Source organism: Solea solea, chromosome 2 (genome assembly GCF_958295425.1).
Source record: "Solea solea chromosome 2, fSolSol10.1, whole genome shotgun sequence".
Classification (NCBI taxonomy): Eukaryota; Metazoa; Chordata; class Actinopteri; order Pleuronectiformes; family Soleidae; genus Solea; species Solea solea.
Window position 1 is genome coordinate 13,468,394 of NC_081135.1, and position 25,135 is coordinate 13,493,528.

A 25,135-nucleotide genomic window follows, 5' to 3' on the forward strand; every position below is an offset into this window, starting at 1 on the left:
AGGATGAAGCACCATAGCAGTTCAATAACCCTGCTAAACCCGCCCCTTTCAGAACGCTCGGTTTTGTGCATGGTCCCTTTATATGCAAATGAGCGCTCACTCAGCTCCTGTTCCCTCCGTTCCATTCCTCTCCCCCTCCCACCACTAGTTCTCTGACAATATCAACATGGCAGCGTGCGTGGAAAACAGCGAGAGTGCCGTCACAGAAAGAGACGTCCGACACAAGGATCAAGGCGAACACTGCCGAACTGTAAATCAGTTAAAAAGACTTAGGGACAGCACTGGCGATCAGCGAGCTGCACTCTGTGCTCCGGTCATGGAGGACGTACTGAGCAAATATTTTTAATTAGGACGTGTCAGAATGGTTAGTTATGAGCTCTATGTGACCTTTTCTTAACAATGTGTGTGTTTGTACGTCGGTGAAATACGGTCGCTGACAAAATACGGCGACCGCTGGCCGCACTCTGATGTGAAGTGGTGCGAACACACGTTTGCTGACTTTATCCGGCACATTAGCTTCATATATAAAATCCTCTGAGCCTGGAAGTTTGTGTAAAACACTGTGCTCCACTGTGCAACCACGTACAGCACACTTGTCCCTCCACGTTGACTTAATACCGCTCTTCCTCCCTCACCTGCACTCTCGCATTTTATAGGGACAAGGTGGAGCTAAGGTGGAGGTAAGGTGGAGCTCTCGAGGTAAACTTACTGGTGGGGTGGTAACATTCGAGGTGAAATGTGCATAAATCGCCTATACTTACACTAAGGGGGACCACGAAAACATGACTGAGTATTCTTTTTCCACACTTTGGTGACTGGTAAGGCCTTCAGAGTCCCAAATATAAGTATTAAAATGATTAAAAAGTTGATTTTGCATAATATGTCCCCTTTAAATATAATTTCATATAAAATCATCATAGAAGGAATAAATAAAAATGGATTACTCATACTTCTTAAATATGGGGATAATGTCCCTGTGTATATAGTACAATGCAAATTCAGTCATATAAATAAGGCAATCAGAGACGGCTACTGTTATCAAGCTAATCCCTATTATCACTGGCTGTGGACATTTGCAAATACATTTCCAGTAATCAATCACATACATGAATTGAACAGAGCAGTGCAGATTGATGGCTGTGCTGCAGTGGAGGCTTTCACTCTCCAGTGAAAGTGGGGTTAGCCACAGTGGTAGTGGCGTTCTTGAACAGTGGGTTGTCAGCCTGGTAACAGAAAAACCTTACATTTAGTTTGTTTTCATGAGTGAAATTCAGTGTAAAACAAACGCTGGACAATGTTGACACCCTACCCTACCAGCATCTCCATGTGGGCCCCATAAGGGTTACATTTGGACTGACAATATTGGTCCCAAGCCGGTTTGTCTGTGGTTTTCATAGTGACCCCACCCTTGTTTGCCCCATGAGCTTCTCATGTGGGGCCAATGTTACTGAAACCATAGGGGACCTGCATAATTTGCCCACGTCTTTACATGTCTGCTCCTGACGGCAGCGTGTGAATGGGTATGAAAGATGTGTGATAGAAAATGAGATGCTCATAGATGTGCTGTCTGAAAGTGTGAGTGAATGGGTGAATGGGTGAATGGCAAAAGCTGTAGTGTAAAGCAGCTTTGAGTGGTCATCAAGACTAGAAAAGTGATAAATACAGACCATTCGTACTCAGGTAGCCTGGAAAGGGTATGAAGTGGGCAAACGGGTGGGACCAGCATGGATAAACTCACTTGGGACCCATATTTTCAGTCCTTATGGGTCCCATGTGGACATGCTAATTGCTAAAGAGGTTATTTAACCTTAGGGGACGGGGCAGGAGTTACAGTGACCACAGCCCATTTTCACAGAGGTTAAATTCCTGGGTTTCGCCTCAAACTTTCAAAACCGAAGAAGCCTCTTGGATGAGAGGTGAAACAACTTCAAGAATACTACAATAAATTTTCCACTTGCCACTGATTCAGTGACTTTTGGTAGTCTTGTGTTATTTAGCTTTTCTGAAACTAGTCTGGGATTAAATCATGGTATTTTTATTTTATGTAAAAGTTGCCCTTTTACAATTGTGTCCAGCCATGGAAAAACCAGCAACAAGTAGGCCGAGTTAAATATAGAATAAAACTATACAATACTTTGTTACAACAATCTAAACATGATGATAAAAAAACAGAAATGATCTCACCTCTGCCCATCTGGATTTTTTCTTTTCATTTTCAAACTTTCGGAACTCTTTCAGGTCTCTCATGTAGAGTAATAACTTGATGAGCATCAGCAGCATGATGCCAATAAGAGCCACTGCTGCTATGGAGCCTCCGATTATAGCAATGACGCTGGGTGGCTCTGGACAGACTAGGAGGAGAGATAAATGAGTTAAAAGGACCTCAACAGTTTTTTAAAGTTACCTTAATTGCAATTTCAGTCATTTACAGAAGAGGAGTAGGGCCACATGTGATGTAAGAATTATATATTCTATTATATTCTAATTTTTGTTCAGCATTAAAAATACAATGTGAGGCAGGAGTGCGCGACAAAAGACCGAAAAGGTGACATTGAATGCTTGTATCGCACATATATGTTAGTTATGGAGGTCTACTTACATATATTAACTTGTTTTCACGGTTAAAAACCTCCTAATCGCTGCAAACGAGCCGATCAAAATATTTCCTCACTGACTCTCTCGTCAGCCGCGCTGTTTCAGACCAAAACCACACCCCCAGAACGTGGACTGTGTTGTGATTGGCCAGCCAACGAGAGCGTTCCCACTGTCCTGTGATTGGCCAGGTACCTGGAAGTGACGTAATTGGTAGGCCAGCTCTCAGATACACAGCTCCCCCTCTGGCACGGTGGATGCTCTGCATCTCAGCAGCTACAACGAGAGTAGTTCTTCTTCTTCTGCGGTTGAATGTACGCAACCGGATGTGCCCGGACTAGTGCCCGCACCGGGAGGTGCTACGGTGGTGAGAGGAGTGGTGAGGTTTTCTGATGACATCATCAGCATAGGGAAGTGCCGATCCGCTTCGCAGAGCCCGGGAAAACAATAAAACCCTATTTTCTCAGCAGTGGCTGAACTGTTTGTTCTGAAACTTTAGGGTTTCATAAACGAGGTAATGACACAGATACACACACAAACGCAGCGTTAATTGGAGCTTCCGGTCTATGTCGCCTTTAAGACGTGAGACTTGAGAGCCCTGACTGTGTGAGGGGTGTCAGCTCGTTTCATCAGAAGCTTACCTCGCTGTTTCTGAATCTCAGCCTTGTAGTTATCCTCTCCAACCAGTTGTTCAAGCTTAAAAGTAACCCAGCAGCCCTCCGAGTCCTTCTGGTGACATGGTTTGCTTGTTAACAGGAAGTGGTCCACCATTTCATGATAAATACTCCGGCTGCATGCCACAGTGCAGTTCTTTTTCAAAGGGCCGGTTTCAAATCCAAGGCATTCAATGCAGCTCCTGAAAGACAAATAACAACGAGTCAAGCCTTTAGATCTCAACATAAACCAGCAAGACCGGCTACATAATTCTATTTGTGGCCAAATACAGACATATGCAAGGCAAAAGAAATAAAACCAGGTTGAAACAAGATATAAACTAAAGATTAGAAATAGAAAGAAGAAAATAAAAACAGATGGGTAATGTGGAGTAGGATCCTGAGGGGAACGCCAGTCTGAACAGGTGGGTTTTGAGCAGTGGCGATTGCTCTCAGACAGCAAGGGAAGCTCAGCTTCCACTAAAATGATGTCAAATATGTATTGTATTTACATGTCAATACTAAACATGTGCTAGACAACTGCTCATGTGCCATCTCTTATTAGCTGCTATAATCTTACTTACTTACGTACTTCTTCTGACACAACATGCAGCTGCTCTTTTGATGTTATTGCAACGCAGCCTCTTATTTTAATTGGAATTATTGTTGTTTTTTAATCTTGCTTTTGTCTTTTCCCTTTGTTTCATATTGTATAATTATGTACATCTGTCTCTTATATCTTTAAATCTATCTAAGTATTTGTGCATTCATTCATTCCCTCATTGTCTACCGCTTTATCCTCCATGTTTGAGTGGCGGAAGCTGCTGGATCCAATCCGAGGGTGAACGGGGGAGATCACCCTCGACAGGTTGCCAGTCCATCTCAGGTTGCCAAAACACAGAGAGGAACAACCAGAAACTCAATACAGTCAATTTAGAGTGTCCAATTAACCTCTGCATATTTTCGCGCCTGTATTGGTGCATATCATCTTAAATTTGATAAAATGTTAATCACAAAAAAAATAATATAAATAAAGGGAAAACAAATAAATATTGCTTTTAAGAAAATCCTTTAGAATAATTTGAAAGTAAAAGCTGAGTTTGGAGTCTTACAGTTTGGTCTGGCATGGGTCAGGGCAGCCGAGGCACTGCTGGCAGTGTGGCCGCTGGTATCCCTCCTTACACTGACAGCGGTTACATTTGCAGGTTCCTCGGCCGAAGCACACGGAGTTGTTCAGCGTACGACAGCCTACCTCAGATACTGCACACTGACAGGCTGAGCCCTCAAAGCCTGTACTGCAGTCACACTTGCCACATATGCACTTACCATTACCTGTGAGATAAGAGAAATGGAGGTGAGACGTAGCACTTCACATATTTACCTACACATCTGAGTTGAATTTCACTACAAGCAACTTTAGCTTTTATATTTTCTGACAGCAGACATCTTCCGAAACAATTTGCATTTTAGTGCATTTCCCTAATCAATCAATGTCAGCTGTGCTTCAGTGGGTCATCTTCCGACCAGAAGATCCATCTACATCCACAACAGACATTGGGAGTTATAAGATTAAATTGCTATGTTGCTGATTAAAGGGATTCAGGGTGGTTGTCTGTATGTACTGATACAGAGCGTGAGGCTTGCTCACTGAAATCATTGCTGCTGGCATGAACACAACAAATTTACAAACATGTGAAACCCTTACAAATCCCGAAACATAACGTTTTGCATTTTCTTTTCTAAAATGTAAATTTGTCTCTAGCTTTGTGAAAATGTTTCACACTTTGTAATATAGTTTGACACTTACAAGCCACTGTAACCTTTTCCATTTACTGTACTATTTCTTTACTCTACCTTTGTCTTATGTGAGTACCTTTTTTAATTACATTTAATTCAAATATATTTGTATTGTCCTAAATCAAATCATATTATCCCTGGGCACATTGTAGAGTTACATGTTGGACACAGAAAGCCCAATACTGTACATTAGAGAAACCCAAGAGTGAACACTTGGCACCAGTGGGGAGAATAACTGACTTATAACAGAAATAAATCTCTGGCAGAACCAGACTCAGGTGAACAGCATCTCTCTTATGTATATTGAACCCTAAATTGTGAAGTAAATAATGTGAGTCTGGAAGCTACGTCAAACTCTGTAACACTGTTGTATTTTGTTTGTATGTAACTGTGCTGGTTAAATAAAGGTTAAATAACTAAACAAAACAAACTAAACAAAAATATTCTAAACATGACTGAAATGATTATTTTGTGCCTACACCTCGCAGTGTGAAACATAGACAATCAAAGTTATCAGTTTTAAAACACTAAAAACACATTTGAAATGAAATAAGTAAAACTGTACCTCCACACAGCTTATTCTTGTACTTTTCACAGTGCTCATCATCACACTCGCAAAAGTCCCCATGGTAACTTTTCCCACTCTCTGTGGTGTGGCACCGGCATCGACCACAGACACAGTCTCCTCGACCCTCGCATTCTGTGCCGTTTTGCCTCTGACAGGTTGACCGTAGGGCTTGGTCGCCTTTCTCACCGACGGCACACTCGCAGAACTGACCAACGTGGCCATCATTACAGCTGAACAAGGACGCAAATAAATGAATAAATACATCTAAAATCTGTCACAAGTGAAGAGAAATAACAGAAATAATGTAGTGTAAAAATGCTGAAGTGTAAGAAAGGGCAGGCTCTTTGAGAAGTGAACATTTAACATACATACATACAGTACATACACACACATACATACAAACATACATAAACACATACATACATACACACATACATACAAACATACATAAACACATACATACATACAGACATACAGTACATACCCACACATACATAAACACATACATACATACACACATACACACATACAGTACATACACACACATACATACAAACATACATACACACATACAGTACATACACACACATACATACAAACATACATAAACACATACATACATACACACATACAGTACATACACACACATACATACAAACATACATAAACACATACATACATACACACATACAGTACATACACACACATACATACAAACATACATAAACACATACATACATACACACATACAGTACATACACACATACATACAAACATACATAAACACATACATACATACACACATACAGTACATACACACATACATACAAACATACATAAACACATACATACATACAGACATACAGTACATACCCACACATACATAAACACATACATACATACACACATACAGTACATACACACACATACATACAAACATACATAAACACATACAGTACATACACACACATACATACAAACATACATAAACACATACATACATACACACATACAGTACATACACACACATACATACAAACATACATAAACACATACATACATACACACATACAGTACATACACACACATACATACAAACATACATAAACACGTACATACATACACACATACAGTACATACACACACTTACATACAAACATACATAAACACGTACATACATACACACATACAGTACATACACACATTTACATACAAACATACATAAACACGTACATACATACACACATACAGTACATACACACATATACATACAAACATACATAAACACGTACATACATACACACATACAGTACATACACACACATACATACAAACATACATAAACACATACAGTACATACACACACTTACATACAAACATACATAAACACATACATACATACACACATACAGTACATACATACACACACACACATACATACAAACATACATACATACATACATACATAAACACATACATACGTACATACATACATACAAACATACATACACACATACACACATACATACATACACACATACATACATACATACATACACACATACATACATACATACATACAGTACATACCCACACATACATACATACAAACATACCTACATACAAACAAACATAAATAAAACATACATACATACATACAAACATACATACAAAGATACATACAAACACACATACATACAAACATACCTACATACAAACAAACATACAAACATAAATACATAGATACATACATACGTACATACATACAACACATTTTCTGGACCAAACAATTTATCAGGAAATAATCAAGAGATTAATCAATTATTAAAATGTTCCTTTGGTGCAGCCTGTTTGTTTATTTTGCACAATGAAAGAAATGTATATCTACATATGCTGCAAAGTGTGTTAATTTCACCAACTGACACAGGGAGATATATGGGATCTATTGTGCAGTATAGTATAGTAGTAGTATAAACCAAGTGACTTCTGTTTTTGTGTTAATATAAAAGCAGTTAAAATACATATTTCCACATACAATTTACATTAAGCCACTAACACTGAAATATAGGAGGGCTCAATGAACACAAGAGAAATGTTAAAATCAGTCTTCTAACCTATAAAAGAATAAAAGCTTTGACATTGAGATAACAGTGCAACCTGCACTTTCTTACCTGCAAATACCACAGCTGACTTTCCCATTCATCTTACAGTGAGAGTGTTTTTTGTCATTGGGGTCCTCACACAAACACTCACAGTTCGTCGACAAGCTCACTGTCAATGTGTCTTTAATGCCCAGTGGACTGATAGTGAAAGACTGGCCCTCCATACAAGAGTGTGCTGTCACAGTGACATTAAAAGAGATCTGGAAGGGGGAGTCGAACAAAATTAGAACAGGAAATGACAGTGCTCGTTCCATTTACATTGAAACTCAGATGTCAGAGCTGGGAATGACATCACTTCCAAGTTCCCAGCTACCCAGAGATGTTTGGGGGACAAAAAAAACTTGGAAGCTGGGCTATCACTTGTTAACAATACCAGTCAATAATAACCTCTACATGGGTAGCAACATACACACCCCAGACACACACAGACACACACACTGCTTGTATGTTGCATATAACATGTGATTTCTAGCTCTAGTAAATTAGATTTATTGGTTCAAATGAGAAAAATGTTAATTATGCTAATGATGTTCATTGACTTGGATAACTCAATTAACTTTGTGTTATTTAGCTTCAGTGAATCAAAATGCTGAATTTATTTTGTCATTTGATTTAATCAATTCTTACTTTTTAGGAAAGCTCTGTGTTTTTTGTACATGAATACTGTGATAAACAGGTTGAGAGAGTCAGTGTACGGATTCACAACTTGAATACTGTTTAATTTGGACAACTTTTGATAGTATAGTCAATTACAGTCATTATTTATTTTAACTGATTTTAAAGGCATTGAATGATTGTCTTTTCGCTGTTTTCAGGGTGGTGCCCAGATCTGATAAAATTTTATCATAATATTTAATAAATAATTTTAGATTTGTTTTTATTTTTATCAATCAAATTATTGCCACTAACTGTTGATCCCCAACATCTATTTAAATGCACCAAAACACCAAGTCCAATTCCCTGTATGTGTAAATGTACTTGCCAATAAACATCGATTTTGATACCTATTCTGATTCTGGTAATGATGACCTGGATGTATGAGAATCTACGCAGACATTCCAAAGAACTGACCTCGTCTCCATCATGGACCTTGTTACAAATCCCTTTGCTGTCCCCTGCTGGTCCTGGATTACTGCAGATCGGAGTATAGACAACTCTGACATTGTCAGGGAGTGTGTCATGGGTCACAGTGACGCTGGAAGAAAGTCGCTGTCATGGAGTACATATTTGAGACCATTATTAGATACAAATGAAAACAGTGTTGGTCACATGTAGCTCAATGAGTGACAGAGTGACGACTTACATTGTATGCATTTACAATGAGATTGACCACATTGTCAGAATTTGTTGACAAAACTCCCACCTCTGACTTTGGAATCATTTTAGAGAGTTGCTGAGAGAGAACATGGTGTGACATTAAATTTCAGTGAGTGTGAGAATGTTTTTTTTTTAAACAGTAAACAGAGTAGTAGATTTTTATTTACCTTATACACATCCTCCATATTTTTCGTCACAGCAAATATAGGTTGAATATTGTTCTTTTCCAACTGCCTCGCCAGTTGTCCCACAGACGGGTAGTCCTTCATGCAGCAAAAATACCCATGAAATAATCATTTGACTTGATAACCAAAATCTTTTGAAATAATCATTATGGAGGCAAAGCTTAGTAAATAATACAAAGCTTTGCCCTCGGATAGCATAACATGTGATTCCATACACACCATCTCACTGCTCCTGCCATAAATACTGGATTCCATGTAGCACTGTTCATCATTGGGTTCAAGTATTCCTGCCAGTTTTCCATCACCAGCCATGTGGAATCCAGCATCAGTGGTGAGTACAATCAGCCGAGTGCTGCTGTTCCTCCATCCTATTTTGTCCTAAACAACAACATCATCATCTACATTCTTTTTACTGCATTGAGGAAATCTGGCCTATGCCGAGACTTTGACCAATCACAGTGTAGTTCATAGAGTGAGGGCACCTCCTATTGGCTATTCTCTGTAGCAGCTACACACTATTTCAGTGCAAAGGTCACTATTCTAGCATATTGGTAATAATAAAGTCCATGCTATGAAGCTTACTACTCGACTACTACAAATACAAAATACTACTACAAAGCATGAAATGAGTGTATTTGAGGGACAGCTCAGGTTAAAAGTAAGAAAGGCAAGGTTGAGATGGTTTGGTCACATGCAGAGGGGGGTTGATGTTTATATTGGACAAAGGATGTTGAAGATGAAGCTGCCAGGCAGGAGGAAAAGACGAAGACCACAGAGAAGGTTCATAGATGTTGTGAAGGAGGACATGAGGACAGTTGGTGTAACAGAAGAGGACACAAACAAGGAATAGGACAAGACAGAGGCAGATGATCAACTTTAGGCAACCCCTAAATAAGAAGAAGATGCTATAAAGAAACCTTAAAAAGAAAATTGGGGGTTCCTAAAGAAGCGCAAATAAACAGAGTCACAAACAAGAACGAGCTGTAGATGTGCAGCACAATGGACAGTGTGTGGGACAATCACTGATCTGTTTTCTCCTCTGTTTATTTTACGATTCAACAATGTTTTCACCCTCGTGTGTGATTAGACAGCAGGGTGCCAAAAGTGTGTACCAGTGATGCAAGAGTGGACTAATGGCCTGTTTCCTCCGGCTCAACCCGGCACGGCACAGCATGGCACAGCACGGCACGGCATGGCATGGCATGGCACGGCACGGCACGGCACGGCACGGCACGGCACGGCACGGCACGGCACGGCACGACACGGCACGACACCACACAGCACAATTAAGTTGCATTTCCACTAGCACAGTACCTGGTACCAGGTACATTTTTTAGCTGCAGTTTATGGCCACCGCTGGCGATCAGCGGTGGCGATCAGCGGTGCTGTCCCTAAGTATCCATGTGTCGGAGGTCTCTTCCTGTGACGGCACTCTCTGTGAAAATCAGTTAAGCACCGCTGATCCCCACCTCGGTGGCGATCAGTGGTGGCGAGGTCTCCGGAGCACAGACTCAGTCTGATACAGTCGCATACAGCGGCAGTTTATTCAGCTTGCTGCGCGCTGCTGACGATCAGCGGTGGCGATCAGTGGTGCTGTCCCTAAGTGTTTTTAACTGATTTACAGTTCGGCACTGTTCGCCTTGATCCTTGTGTTGGACATCTCTTCCTGTGACGGCACTCTCGCTGTTTTCCGCGCACGCTGCCATGTTGATATTGTCAGAGAACTAGTGGAGGGAGGGGGAGAGGTATGGAGCGGAGGGAACAGAAGCTGAGCGAGTGAGCGCTGTAAAGAGGACAAATCAGAAACCTCCTGGAAGAAGTGGGTGTGTGTTTGCCTGTGTCTCATTTGCATATAAAGGGACCATGCACAAAACAGAGCGTTCTGAAAGGGCGGGTTTAGCAGGGTTATTGAACTGCTATGATGCTTCATCCTTATGGTATTTTGACCAAAGCATGTCACAGACATGTTCATTAGGACACCAGGGAACTATTTTAATTGGGGAAATAGGGTATAATATGTCCCCTTTAACAATCCTAAAAACGTGGGTTAATCTACAACAATTACCAGGGAAATTTCTAAACTCTCAATATTTAACAGAGGAGACTGGTGTATTTAGCGACAGCACTGCAAATGTTGATTAGGTACTATTTTTGTAGTAGAAAACCAACCTAAACCACGCTGTGACATGACGTGCCGTGCCGAAAAGGGCCATAAGAAAACTAATGGAAAATTTTATTGCAGTAGCTGGTGTTTGACCAGAGAGGCAGAAGATATACTGATTTTTATTATAATATGCATAATTTCACTACCAATTTGTCAAAATGTGCCTCTGGCTCAACAAATAACATTTCCAGATACCTGTACACACTGGTTTACACCTGAAAAAAGTGGTTTAGGGGTTTAGTCACAATTTAAGTTCTTACCCCACACACAGCAGCCTGCATTATTGCATCAAGGCTTCCCTCTGGAGAGTCCAAGTTCCCAGAGATGAACTGCTGTTTCACTTTGGTCTTGAAGTCTTCCTCCTTTGATGTCAAGCTCAAAACATGTCTATAACCAAAGGCAGCCTGACACTGCTGGTAATTGTCGTCGCATGGCCTCCTTAGTTTCTCTGGATTGGTGTTCGTGTAAGGAAGGACTGTCTTATCAACAAAGGCACCAAACCCTGGAATTATAAAAATAGCATTTATTCATTGAAATTTCATCTAAATTTGAAAAAGTACTTTATTATTCTGCCAATTTTATAGTTCAAATATTACTATGTGCAGTAATGATACTTTTTATATGCATTTTTTCCTTGTATTAGAGTGGTTCTATCTGTTCCAGCATGCCCATGTCTGTTTTCATTTTATTTATTTAATTGCCTAGACCAGAAGTCACACTCATAATTTTAATTTTATTGGGTTGTTCAATGACATCAATAGCTTTTTTTAAATAGCTTATTCTGTACCTTTTTTGGGTCACTATCTCCTTTATTTTTCACCTGATTTAAAACATTTGTCCATCAAAATATTTGGCTTGTTCAGGACATTCCACACAACTTTCAAATTCTTTCTGCTTTTAATTCTTTTTGAAACATTTTCTGCAATTTTCTCTGATAGGAAATTGAGTGACGGTGCAGGTCAGAGGCAGACAATATACTAATTAACATACATCCGTATTTTTCCAGTTCAGACAGATTAATATGAATAAGATAAAAGATGAAGAGTTCAGTCTTCTTACCAATTTGAGCGTGAGCAGTGATTTTTTTCAAAGCTGCAAACAGACTCTGCCCCAGACCTTTGACATTTTCCAGGTCGTCTTTCATGGAGTAAGACAGGTCCATCAGGTAGTAGAGATCAACAGGGTAACCCTCAACTCTTTTAAAATGAACACTGAACGTGAGGGGAAGCCCTGCAAACACAAAAGAGAAGACGATTAAAGAGTGACATCAGGTGTGAAGAGACATGATTATGAAGTGGTTCCACTGACCAAGTCTCAATTTCAGACTGATCTTCTGTGGACTGAGCTGTATGGGCTCCTGCCGGGTGAATGAACTAGACAGTGGTTTATTGGTGATGATTGTTAGTTTGTTCTTGGGGGAGATGATCTCTATGTCCATGCAGCCTCTCGCCATCAACTGAGCTTTGGTGTCACAGCGCGCTGCTTCCTGCTCACCAGGTTTGGTGAAATTCTACACAAACGAAAAACAACACAAACAAGTAATGATTGTTGTTAGTTGAAGAGAGGTTAGCCATGTATTTGAGCTACAGAGAGGAAGTATTGCCTAGATAATACAACAAGCTCTCCATACATGTGGCACGAGATACTTCAAAAGAAAAGGCTCACAGCCCATGCTGCTTGCCTGAAGAGGTAGATGAAAGAGATAGAGGCCTAAAGAATAAACAGGATATTCTCCATCAAGGTCTAGACTCAGTGGGAGGGTAAAATAATAACAGACCCACCCAGAGCTGAGACTTAATATAGTGGCAAAGTTGCTAAGTTGGCAACACTACATCCCAGAACAAGATCCAGTGAAGATCATAATGGCAGATATGAAAATGTCCAAAATGAAAAACTGGACAGCACCAGGACATGATCCACACCTACTGGCTTAAGAAGCTAACTTTGCTCTATGAACACCTGGCTGCACAGATGAACCAGCTGATGATGTCCGGGACCCACTCAGAACACACAAGGTTGACACAAGGTCAGACTGTCCTCATCATGAAGGACCACCAGAAGAGGTCCAACAACCTGCCTCAGCACAACATGGAAGGCATCACTGCGGAGACGAGTAGGCACGTTGTTCAATACATGAGCAGAGCCCAGAAAGGAATTGGCAGTAACACCAGGGGAGCCAAACACCCAATAATGGTTGATTGTAACACCAACATGTGCACTGCATGGATTGACAATATGCAAGCCTATGACTTGATGCCACATACATAAACATGGACATTGGACTGCTTGGAGCTGTACAATATCAGCAGGACTCTAAGGGCCTTCAACCAGAACTTGATAGGTCTGTAGAGGCCAACTCAAAACCTATTGCACATATGAGCATCACTGAGACATACCAAGGAGATGCTCTGTCCTGTCTGCTGTTCTGCTTAGGGCTGATGGGATCCATGAAGAGGCTGCAAGGAGATCTGCCACAGCCAAATACCTACACCAAGTATGACTCAAGAGTCAGCTGAATGGTCAGAACAAGATCCAAGCCATCAATACCTATGCCCTGCCAGTAATAAATCATCATAGATACCATGATGCCTAATTGAATGCCTTAGGCAGCTGAAAACCATGTAAAAGGGAGGATCCAGAGGGGTAAACATGGAAGGACAAGCCCCTACATGACATGTCCCAGGAGGCTGCACTCAAAGAAAGTACAGACAAGCTAATCATATTTGCCCTAAGCACTAGATCAATAGAGGCTGGGATCTATCACACCGGGCAGGACCGCAGGTGTCGGCTGTGTTAAGACGCCCTTGAGACAGTGCAGCACATCACAGCAGGGTGTAAGCTGCTGGCTGGGAAGGCATACATGGAACGCTCTAACCAAATGGCTGGAATAGAGTACAGAAACATTTGGGCCAAGTAAGGACTGGAGGTACCAGGATCAAGATGGATCCTGTGACTCCTGAAGATGTGACTCCAAGATCCAGACAGACAAACTGGTGCTGGCTAATCAACCAGACAAAGTGGTTCTGGATAAATAGCAGGAGAGGGCACTATAGTGATCGATGTATCAATCCGAAGTGACAGCAACATCAAGAAGAAGGAACATGAGAAGATTTGGGGAGTAAAGGCAATTGTAGTCCCAGTGGTGATAGGAGCACAAGGAACTATAACCTCCCAAACCTGAAGAAAGGCTCAAGCAGATTCCAGGAAGAACATCTGAGCACAAAACCCTTAGACCCACGAGGCTTCTGGTAAAGGACTGGTACCTATGTCTATGGATGTACTGCATATACAGTACACATATACAATTGATTTTAGTGTAAATCTGTAAATCTCACCAGCTGCTGACACCAAACGCAGTATGGTCCAGATCTGATACAGTCATTGCAGGAGTTAATCACTGACTTGGAGCAGACTTCCTCTTGTTGACACAGTCCTGCAAGAAAAACACAAACTTTATTCAACACACACTCATAACACCAGCACACATAATAATAACCAGCTCAATATCCATCAATACTACTGGTAAGTCTTGCTTTCTGATGCTAATGTTTTTATTCAGGGTATGATGGCCTAAAATAAATATACCTTAAATAAAAGACAAATTAAAAGAAAAATCATCAGGAAAATATAAATAATATAAAGAACTCTGTCTGTTAGGAGGAAAGAGGGGTAAACTTAACAAGCACTACCCCTTCTTTACATTACATCTTTAAATGTAAATCTTAAACAATCATTTTGAAACTTTCTCCTTTGGGATTTATATTAACTATTCAAACAAATATCAATAAAGGATATGAAAGCTCACCATTTCTACTCATCAGCAGGAGTAGAAGAAATAACCCACAGGGATTCATCTTCTGATGACAAAAAAAGGAAAATATCTTGGATCAGTACAATAAAATGTGAAGATTTAAATGCAGGACCATGTTTTATTTTTATTATGAATCAATATACACAGTTTATATTCATACATTTATTCAGCTGGACTACGTGATGGCTAACACTGTTGATTCGCTAGTCACTGGTTTGAATCCTGGTTGGACCAACAAACCAAATCTGAACCATATCATCTATAACAACTATTTTTGGTGTTTTTGACCGAGGGTGTGGAGTTTGCATGTTCTCCCGATGTGATTTTCCGTTCTATTTGTGTTTGGTTCTCCAGCTTCTTCCAAACGTTATCAGTTCTAAGAGATTGTTCAAAAATAGATAATAGCACAATGCAATACAATAGTACTAAAATAATACAATACATAACAAGGGAGGGGTTGCAGAGCATTGACTGGAGTAGTCAAGTCAAATATGTGTATAATTCATCTGTTTAAAATGTGGTGACTTGTATTTATTAATGGGACAGTGTGGCATTTATGTCTGGAGGTGGTGGTGCTCAGATTCCTGCATCTTTTCAGGTCATTTTGATTTGGATATTTTTGTTGCTGTGTTTTGTTGTGAGATTTCCCAAATAAAATAAACTAATCTAAACTAAAACTGTTCAAAAACATGCATATAGCTTAACTGGAGACTGTAAACTGACCAAAGGTGTGTGAGAGTGCATGGTTGTCTCTGTATGTTGGCGCTGTAATGGATTTGGTTTTCACCCTATGTCAGCTAAGATTGGCTCCAGTTCCAGTATATAGATATATATATAGAAATAGAAATGTAGCGGTGTTAGGTTTCCAGCAGGGGGTGCCATTAGCTTAGTTTACAGTTTTTTCATATTGCACTAACATGGTTCCAAATGACTAAATTACTTTAATAGTCTCACTCAAATATTCTAAATCAGTTTTCCAGGTCTCTGAACACAAACTGGGACAGAGGCCTTCAAAATGCAATTTCCTGATCAATCGCACTTCAGTCATGTGTTAGAGTATAAAATAGGTCTACAGTGAACTTTTATTCACACCATTTCTAGTACACCATTTCTAAACAACCTTACATTTTGTACTTGTGTTTGAAAAAGTCAGACAACACTCCCTCACAAACAAGGGTGGACTCAAAGACATGTAGTGTGTTGTTGGTCTCACATAACCAGTGTTTTTTAAATACTCATCTGCACACTTTGAGTCTATGTAACAACCTCACTTGACTGTTTTCTTTGAGTCATATTGACTAATTCTGTCACTTATAATGCAGTTATGACTATGACCATTTTTTGTAATTTTTAACATAAATCCTCTGGTGACTCAGCAGCTTTTTTAAGACTTTTAACATTTGACTACTGCTTTTAAATACCATGAGGATAAATATTTTAGACCTGGATTACCAGATGAAGAAGTATGTGAAATGTGCAGTGGCCCAGAAGGAGTAATGCAATAACAGTTCATTGGAAAGAAGCAACAAGATATTGCAACAAGATATCAGCCCTGTTTACGGTCTGTCATAATCATACATCGCTACATGTTGTGAAAGTGAAATGGTCAGTATATTTTGCAGAGTTACTGGCAGAAAGTGCAGCAAAACTACATTTTGATACAAGTCAGAAAAATTATCGCTATAACATTGATAACACAATGTGATTTAATGCAAGTGCAAACAACTGAGGATCAGTAGGTTAAGTGGCTCTTTCACTAATCTGGAATTTGTCAGATTTGATTCCCAGGCGTCTTCAGTGTAAATGTGTGATAGACAGAAAAAGGTATGAATGGGTGACTTATACTCTATACTCTAACTCTATACTTTTTCGTTCTTAAAACGTTTTCTGTAAACCCCAAAACGACTGTAAACAGTGTAGTGCATATAGTACACGTAGTACATATCTGGCTGCGGATATTATTGCATATTGCATATTGAGGAAAAAGTACAGTTGCACATGCCCTAATGCACTTGAGACCATGTGCAACAGCTCATTTAAATAGGACCCTTAAAGTTGTTATTGTCCCATAGCACAGTATTCAGTTTCATGGCATTATTATTCAGGTGTGTTAGGCTGAAGACCAGTTTGAAACAGATAATATGTTATAGAAGCAGGTGGAACAGTACAGTAAAGTGTGCTAGATAATGTAGTCATGAAAAAAAGGCTCTAGTGGTAATACATTGAGTATTGGAAAACCTCATTTGACTAAAAAAGTACCTTTTAAGTTTCAAATATTTAATATACATAAGTATTGAAAGTAGTACAAATGTATTTCTATAGCACATTTAAAAACAAGCAAGTTGACCAAAGTGCTGTACATCGCGTAAATACATAAAACTAAAAATGTGCTGTTTGTCTCAGCCCCAGTCAATTGTTCCAACAATGATAAGGTACCAAATGTCTTGAATGAAGATGAGAAGGGGAAAGGTAAGAATACAAGCCTGAAATGGGCCGGTACTACTTTTTTTTACTATTTTGAGTACCAGCACTGTTATTTGCACACCAGTACTTCTCACGAGATGCTGGTGCTCTGTTCAGTTCCTTAGTATGGGTGAATTTTTATTTTTATTGTTAAACCAGAACAATATATATTGGAAGAGTTTCAAATTTCTCAATAATGTTTAGTAATATTCACTAACCTCTTGCCACATTTGTGTCCTGTAGTACAACATAATAACAGGGCACCAAATAAAATGGACTGTGTGCTTGAAGTTTAAGTGTCTGTTGGAAATGTTAATAATAATAATCTAAATATACAAGTTGGCAAAGTGTGTAACATAACCCCAGTTTTTAGTTATTTTAATATGGAATAATATTTTAATAAATAAATGTTGTCAATGTCTTCTGGTATGTTTTATTGACTGAAACATTTCAGAATGTTGTGTTTAATGATTTAGTCATAGAGACTGACATACATGCCTCATATAGATAAGTGAAGCACTTATTTTCTTCCCACTTCACACACTGAATATAAAATGCAATTTGTTATGGATATGGAATATGTTATTAGAAATATAAAAACTCAAATTGAGAATAAACGCACCCAAGTACAGCAAAACATCATTACTGTACATCTGTAAGGAAAGGACAAAAAACAAAAACACCCCTCCTGTAGGACAACATCCAAAAAGCTGCATGATCATTAATAATACCACCTCATATTTAAGTCTGCCCATGTCCAACTCATCATCAGAAAGCAAGGGTTTAAGCTCAACTCACCCTTAGTAAGTAGCTCATGACAGCGACTACAAACCCTTTATGCTAAACCATCAAAAGTCATCAGACGTTCATACAATCTCACTGAGCTACATATAATCCCGTTATGTCATATGTGTGAAACATCCACCCACTGTCAGACCTGTACATTTATAATGTGTTGAGTGTTTTAACTGACAATGAGAATGGCTTCCTGTACATACACACACACACACACACACACACTTCACACACACACGCTATAAACTGCTTTAACACAGTTGACACCTTAAAAGGCAGTGGACAACAGCGAACTGATGGGTCATTTGTGAGCCAGGCTGACAAGGAAGCTCATGACGAACAAGGATATATTTATATGGCTATAATTATAAAATAGAAAATCAGCAAAAACATTGAGGAAGTACATTTTTGTTTGAAATGTCAATGAGAATAAAATGTTACCAAACTTTCTATATGTGGAACCACTTTTCATCCAAAATGGATGAATGGAAAAGTGTTGTGTGGACTATGGGAGGAAAGCAGATAACCTGGAGATAACCCATGCAAACTCCATGCAGAGAGGCTCTGGTTCCCGACAAGGTTGCAAACCTACACGGTGGTGTAGTGGTTAGCACTCTCGCCTTGCAGCGAGAAGACCCGGGTTCGAGCCCCGGTTGGAACAAGGGCCTTTCTGCATGGAGTTTGCATGTTCTCCCCGTGTGTGCGTGGGTTTTCTCCGGGTACTCCGGCTTCCTCCCACAGTCCAAAAACATGCAATGTGGGGATAGGTAAATTGGACACTCCAAATTGACCATAGGAGTGAGTGTGAGAGTGAATGGTTGTTTGTCTCTATCTGTGTGTGGCCCTGCGATGGACTGGCGAACTGTCCAGGGTGTACCCCGCCTATCGCCCGATGTAGCTGAGATTGGCACAGCACCCCCCGCGACCCTCTGGTGGAGGATAAAGCGGTAGATGATGACTGACTATATACTGTACAACGTAGATTGCACAGATTACTAGTTAAGGAATTTATGTATTATTTCTGTCATTAAACACGAAATAACCAAAAACCTGCTGCCAACTAGTTGTCAGAGGCTCTAATACAAGACAAAACCATATCTAAATAGGGAAAGCATAATGTGCTTGAGGCAAATAAATAAATAAAAGCTGTAATAACAACTTCATCCTGAAGCTGCAGTGAACCAATAATCATTTACAGCAGCAGGACATGAACATAAACTTTAAAAATTAACCAAAGCTGTCCTTTCATGACCATAAGAACCCTGTAATATTTCTTTCACTTGTTGTTTACTCAGTATATTCAACAAAGAATATATCCATACCCAAATGAGGAAGCAACAGTAACAAGAGCAACGGACAAAACCTGATTTTCACCTCGAGTTAGAACGTGAACGTTGATTCTCCACAGGTTCAGAGTAAAGAGGAGCCATTATGACAGTGGTGCTCTTATGTGAACTGTTCATGTAAATGTTGAAATCAACAAATATTTCTATGATAAACTTTAATTAATTATGCGCATGTTACAAAAGTAGGTCCATGAAAACCCACACAAAGCCCAACCCACCCACATCTTCCAGGAAGTGGCTCAGTTACACAGAGGATACAACATAAAAAGTTGCTCTTGTCAATAAAAACAATATAGAAACTTCTGCGATTGAATACGTATACTGAAAAAAATTCAAAGAAATGTACTGTTTCGCATGCCCCCTCCTTCAGTCAGTTGTAAACTCAGTCTACTTCCTCCCAGACAACAAGAGTTTCTTCTTTCTCACTGGGCTACATTTACATTTGCTAAACTTTTGCAAACCATTTAGCTGTTTTCTGATTATTTTGAACATTTTATATTATTCTCCTGCAGATATTTTTTATATCACAAATGTTTTGAAGATCACTAATAAATGTGTACAATTTCTACATGATCTTTTCTGAAATGACCCCCACCGTTCTTGATAAAAGTATACTTACCAGAAACAGGAAGCTGCAGCTCTGCTCTGTGGTTGACAACTGTGTCGAACACTGGGTGAAGAGAAAACTCCACTTACACAAGGAAGGAAGTGCAACGCAGCCAAAGAGAGTTTTCGATGGTGTTGTGTCACAAAGTGGGTCACTGTCACAACTCCATATGTTGTTAAGATATTCAAAAGTACTTTTAAGAGCGTTTTACCACATGACATGGTCTTAGGTGTCCAGTGTGACCTTTGACCTAATATAACTAAACGGCACAAATAACATCAGTTGTTGTGTGGTTAAATGTATGTGTGTTTTCATCGATCAAACTGTGAATTAAGTGGTGACTGTATTGTGTCTCCATTACATATCATTTCGCAGACGCTTTAATCCAAAGCAATTTACAAGGGAATTGAGTACAATCTGCCAGGGGTGGAGTTGAACTTGTGACCGTTTAGTCTTTTGCACACAGGGAATCGGTCTTAACCACTGAGCCACTCCACCGCCCAGTCTCTCTCCACTAGTCTGTATTAAAGTACACAACTGTCAGGGTGTAACTCTGTAACCTCTATCCAACTTCCTCCATCCCCCCACATAATATATTCAGTGCACCACCTATTGGCTATAACTTAACATTACATCTCCCCCCTTCAGATGCAAGTTAAACTATTGTTGGCAGAAAACTTAAAGGTATAAAGTGAAAAACTAATCGAAGAAATTATACTTTACATTTTGTATCCTTTTTCTATAAACATTTCACTCTTCTTTGTTACATCTCAGGGCTCCAGACACATTTTTTACTAGGAGCACAGTGGCCCCTAACTTTTAGCTTTAGGAGCACAAGGGGAAAATGTAGGTGTGCGCAACACAATGCAATGCAAAATATTCACATTTCCTCTTATTATCACTTTATTACTGATATTTACTTTAATAAATGCAGAAATTACAATGTGTTGTGTCTATATAATAATAGTATAATAATAACATCTCTTAAAATGAACATCCAAATGGATTATTTTTTACAAAAACATTTTAATTGTTTGATTGCCCATTTTCTTGGCAAAGCAAAAACAATTAAACTTTACATAAAAAAAATGTAACACTAGGTTGTAAAATTTAACTTTCAAAATAAGCTTTACTTTAAAACACTTGAGTTAAATCATGGGATTAAACAAAAAACCAATAAACAAACACAAAACTCCTCACAGTTAAACAGCACTGGTACAGCAGTGGTCATCTTAACTGGACTTGTTGATAGTTACAGGGCTCTCAAGTCTCTCGCATTGTGTGTGACAGTCGCGTTTAGGTCTTTTGTCACGCACTCCCGCCACATATTGTATTATTATAAATGTCTCTGCTGCGCTGCTATCGCTATGGAACCGGGATAAATCAAGCACATCTCACATGGAGTTCTGAGTCAAGCCTGCCACTTACCTGTCAATCAAAAAAAAAATGGAAAGGGGCGTCTACACAATCGTCTGCCCAACACTGTGCTTAGCACTACAGTACATGTGCTTGCCTTGTTTACTCCTAAGCAGTGCTCACTTTAGCGGATACTCCACCTTGTGGCCAAAAGGACAAACCACACCTCTCTGTATGTGCTACTTCTCATCACAGAAAGTGGAGCACAGATACTATTTTGTGAGCTACACTGCTACACAGAACAACACAGAACAAACTGGACATTATAACCTCCTAACATTCGAAATGAATATTATCTATTTTTTATTATCTATCTATTTCTTATTTCTTGTCCTTATACTAGTGTAGTCATACTTCCATCATCTGTTTTTGTTTTCGTTGTTTCTTTTTTTTTGAAATAACAGTTTGCAGTGCAGTTGCAGTAAATACAGTTTGATCATGCGTAGTCCAATTTAGTCAGGAGGCTACTTTTAATTGGAATATTTAATTTTTAGATTTTATATTCTGAAAAATCTGCCACCAATGCCTACGACACACAATCATAACAGTTTTGCACATAATACACAGAACAAAATACAATACAAAACAGTGTCAGTGTCAGGAGGAACTTTCACAAAACTTGGACCCAAAGGCACGAGACCAGAAACTAGTGATGGGTCGTACCGTGTCGATGCTTCAGAGCGTGTGTCGAGAAATCCCAGAAGTCTTCAGTGGAGCGCGTATCGACGCTTGTGCTGTTTAGGGCGAGTGACGTCACTGAGGACGTTTGAAGCCTTGGTGGTTCAGGAAGTGGTTTGATTAAGATTAGATCTATACTTTATTAATCCCCTTAGGGAAATTGTTTCTCTAATAGGAGCAAATTAGGAGCAGTGGGCTGCCACACTGAGTAGCGCCCAGGGAGCAATGGGGGTTGGGTACCTTGCTCAGGGATACCCCAGCCCTTTTGCATGAAAACAGTGAGGGGAATGTGGCTGGACCCAGTCCAGGTCAGTCATTTAAAATATCCACTGTATGAACATACTTTTCAGTTCCTGACATATCTTCTAATCAACTATAATAATGTAATAGACATAACTAATGCTATATTTTTGTAAACACATGTCTTATTTTCTCTCCCAGTGAGCAGAAAGAAGGACCTGGATGATGCCTTGGTGTCAATGATAGTAAGATACCCAGCCTCTCAGTATAGTGGAGGACACAGGATTTAGAGAGTTTGTGGCTAAACTAGATCCAACCTACATCCTCCCAACAAGAAAGGTTTGTTTGGTGACATGGATGAAGCATGAGAGTACTATTGAATTCAACACATTAATTATTATTATCTTCTTTTAACCTTTCTTTTCACCTTACCTTTAGACTGTAAAGGCCATGGTTGAGGAGAGATACCAGCATGAGGCCAAAGCTCAGGTCCAGAAAGTTGCTGCAGTTAGTTTGACAGCAGACATGTGGACATCTCTAAACATGGACGCATACTTGGCTGTAACATGCCATTTTATTGATGAGATGACATGTCTGAAGTCTACACTACTTGGTGTACTGAAATTCCCACAGAAAACCTGGCCAGTGTGAAATCCTCCCTCATGGAGGAATGGGGCATCCGATCAAAGGTAACTTGTTTAGTTCAGTTTACTGTGCAAGGCTGAATGTGAGAACATGGTCACTGTATGGTGTCCATAGGTGATGGGTATCCTTATCCTTATAACACAATCTAGGAGGATTTCATTGTATATGTTGTACAATGACAATAAAGCATCTATCTATCTATCTATCTATCTATCTATCTATCTATCTATCTATCTATCTATCTATCTATCTAGTTACTGATGGTGCATCAAACATGATTGCCTGTGGCAGGGAGCTGAAGCTTCGCCATGCAGTGTGTATTGCTCACACGCTCAATTTAGTAGTGAAAAAGGCCCTGGAACTAACCCCAGCACTATCCAGCATAAAGGCAACAAAGCTGGTGGGCTATTTTAGAAGCAGCACAACTGCCAAAGTGAGTAACATTATTTTCACATTTGTTTACACATTATTTACTTTTTTATATTTACTTTTTTTTTTATCTTTAAAGGAAAAGCTGGACCAAGTTCAAGACCAGATGGGGATGCCCAAGAAGAAACTCATCCAAGAGGTCGAAACTCGGTGGAACAGCACCTTCCAGATGTTGGAGTGAGTACTGAGCTCAGAGAGCCTGTGGGGGCAGCTTTGGGGGCCTAAAAACTGACATTCCTGCTCTGACCTCAGAGGATTTCACTATTGTGTGTGAGTGCCTGGCAGTACTTTCTCCTTTTTTTGAGGCCACAATTGAGCTCTCAGAAGAGAAAAAAGTATCTGGCTCCAAAGCGGTGCCATTGCTCAAAATGATTGAGAAGATGATCCAGGAGGAGACTGCAAAAGTAGCAGTACCTGTGGCTCGGGAACTGGGAGAGCACCTCATAAGGCTCCTGAGGGAGAAGCTATACAAGGTGCAGAGTATGAGCATCCTGTCTCTTGCAACACTGCTAGACCCAAGATTTAAGGCACTTGGCTTCTTCTGTCCAATGAAGACAGAGGAAGCCATCAAACGGCTCACAGCTGAATGTGCAAACATTATAGGGTCTCTCTTTCTTAGTTCAAAACGTGAAGTGGCACGGACACTGACAACATATGCACTGGAACAGGAAGTATAAAAAAAAGAAGTGACACTGAACTAAAACCAACTAACACAAAATAAAACAGAAAGTGACACTGAACTAAAACCAACTAACACAACTGACGGTGCATAACAAGGGTACATGAATTGTTGAAGCGGTTTATAAATATCATCATTCAAGTTTACATTCAAGACTCAAGCGGTGTCTCTGGTCTGGGACCTACAATATGCTGACCATTTGTCCAATTTCACTTCAAATTTGACTTGTTGGATTCTCAAAATATAAGTGAGTCTTTCCATGTCAAATATTTCTTCCACCAGTCAGAGGGTCCTTTTTACATCATTTCCTGGTAATTGCCTACAGTATTTAGTTCCTCATAGTATTCATAGATGTAAATTGCATATTTTATTTTATTTTGTTTGATCTTATTTTATTATTTGTTTCTTTATGTAACCTAAGCCATTCTGTTCTGTCCTTTGTAACATGTATGCTACTGCACAAGTGAATTTCCCCGCTGTGGGATCAATAAAGTACAATCTAATCTAATCTTCTTGGCTGCTGCTAGCAGCACTGACGGAATATCGTATCTTTACACTGAACATTTTCCCTTGTCAGGTTACATAGGT

General features: G+C 39.6%; 1 protein-coding gene across 2 annotated transcripts; it reads right to left on the bottom strand.

Annotated features, from left to right (window-relative positions):
* Positions 1-803: 803 nt before the first annotated feature.
* On the bottom strand, positions 804-20,576 carry itgb2 (integrin, beta 2). Of its 2 annotated transcripts, none has more exons than XM_058623306.1 (16): positions 20,473-20,576; positions 15,244-15,292; positions 14,774-14,871; positions 12,747-12,948; positions 12,498-12,668; positions 11,699-11,940; positions 9,494-9,652; positions 9,257-9,352; positions 9,076-9,165; positions 8,844-8,981; positions 7,782-7,972; positions 5,608-5,840; positions 4,358-4,577; positions 3,234-3,448; positions 2,185-2,351; positions 804-1,223 (listed from the first exon to the last, which is right to left on the bottom strand). In XM_058623306.1, exons 2-16 carry the CDS (start codon positions 15,290-15,292, stop codon positions 1,158-1,160), a joined length of 2,337 nt encoding a protein of 778 aa, XP_058479289.1. In that variant the 5' UTR covers positions 20,473-20,576; the 3' UTR covers positions 804-1,157. The 2 variants fall into 2 exon arrangements, with proteins under 2 accessions (XP_058479289.1, XP_058479288.1); XM_058623305.1 differs by having other exon boundaries at positions 15,244-15,295.
* Positions 20,577-25,135: the final 4,559 nt, after the last annotated feature.

Excerpts from the sequence above, each read along its gene's own strand:
- itgb2 (XM_058623306.1), bottom strand. The coding sequence starts at position 15,292 with ATGAATCCCTGTGGGTTATTTCTTCTACTCCTGCTGATGAGTAGAAAT. Across the intron at positions 4,578-5,607 it reads CAAGAATAAGCTGTGTGGAG|GTAATGGTAAGTGCATATGT; the intron begins GTACAGTTTTAC and ends CTTATCTCACAG. Across the intron at positions 1,224-2,184 it reads AAAAATCCAGATGGGCAGAG|GCTGACAACCCACTGTTCAA; the intron begins GTGAGATCATTT and ends TTCTGTTACCAG.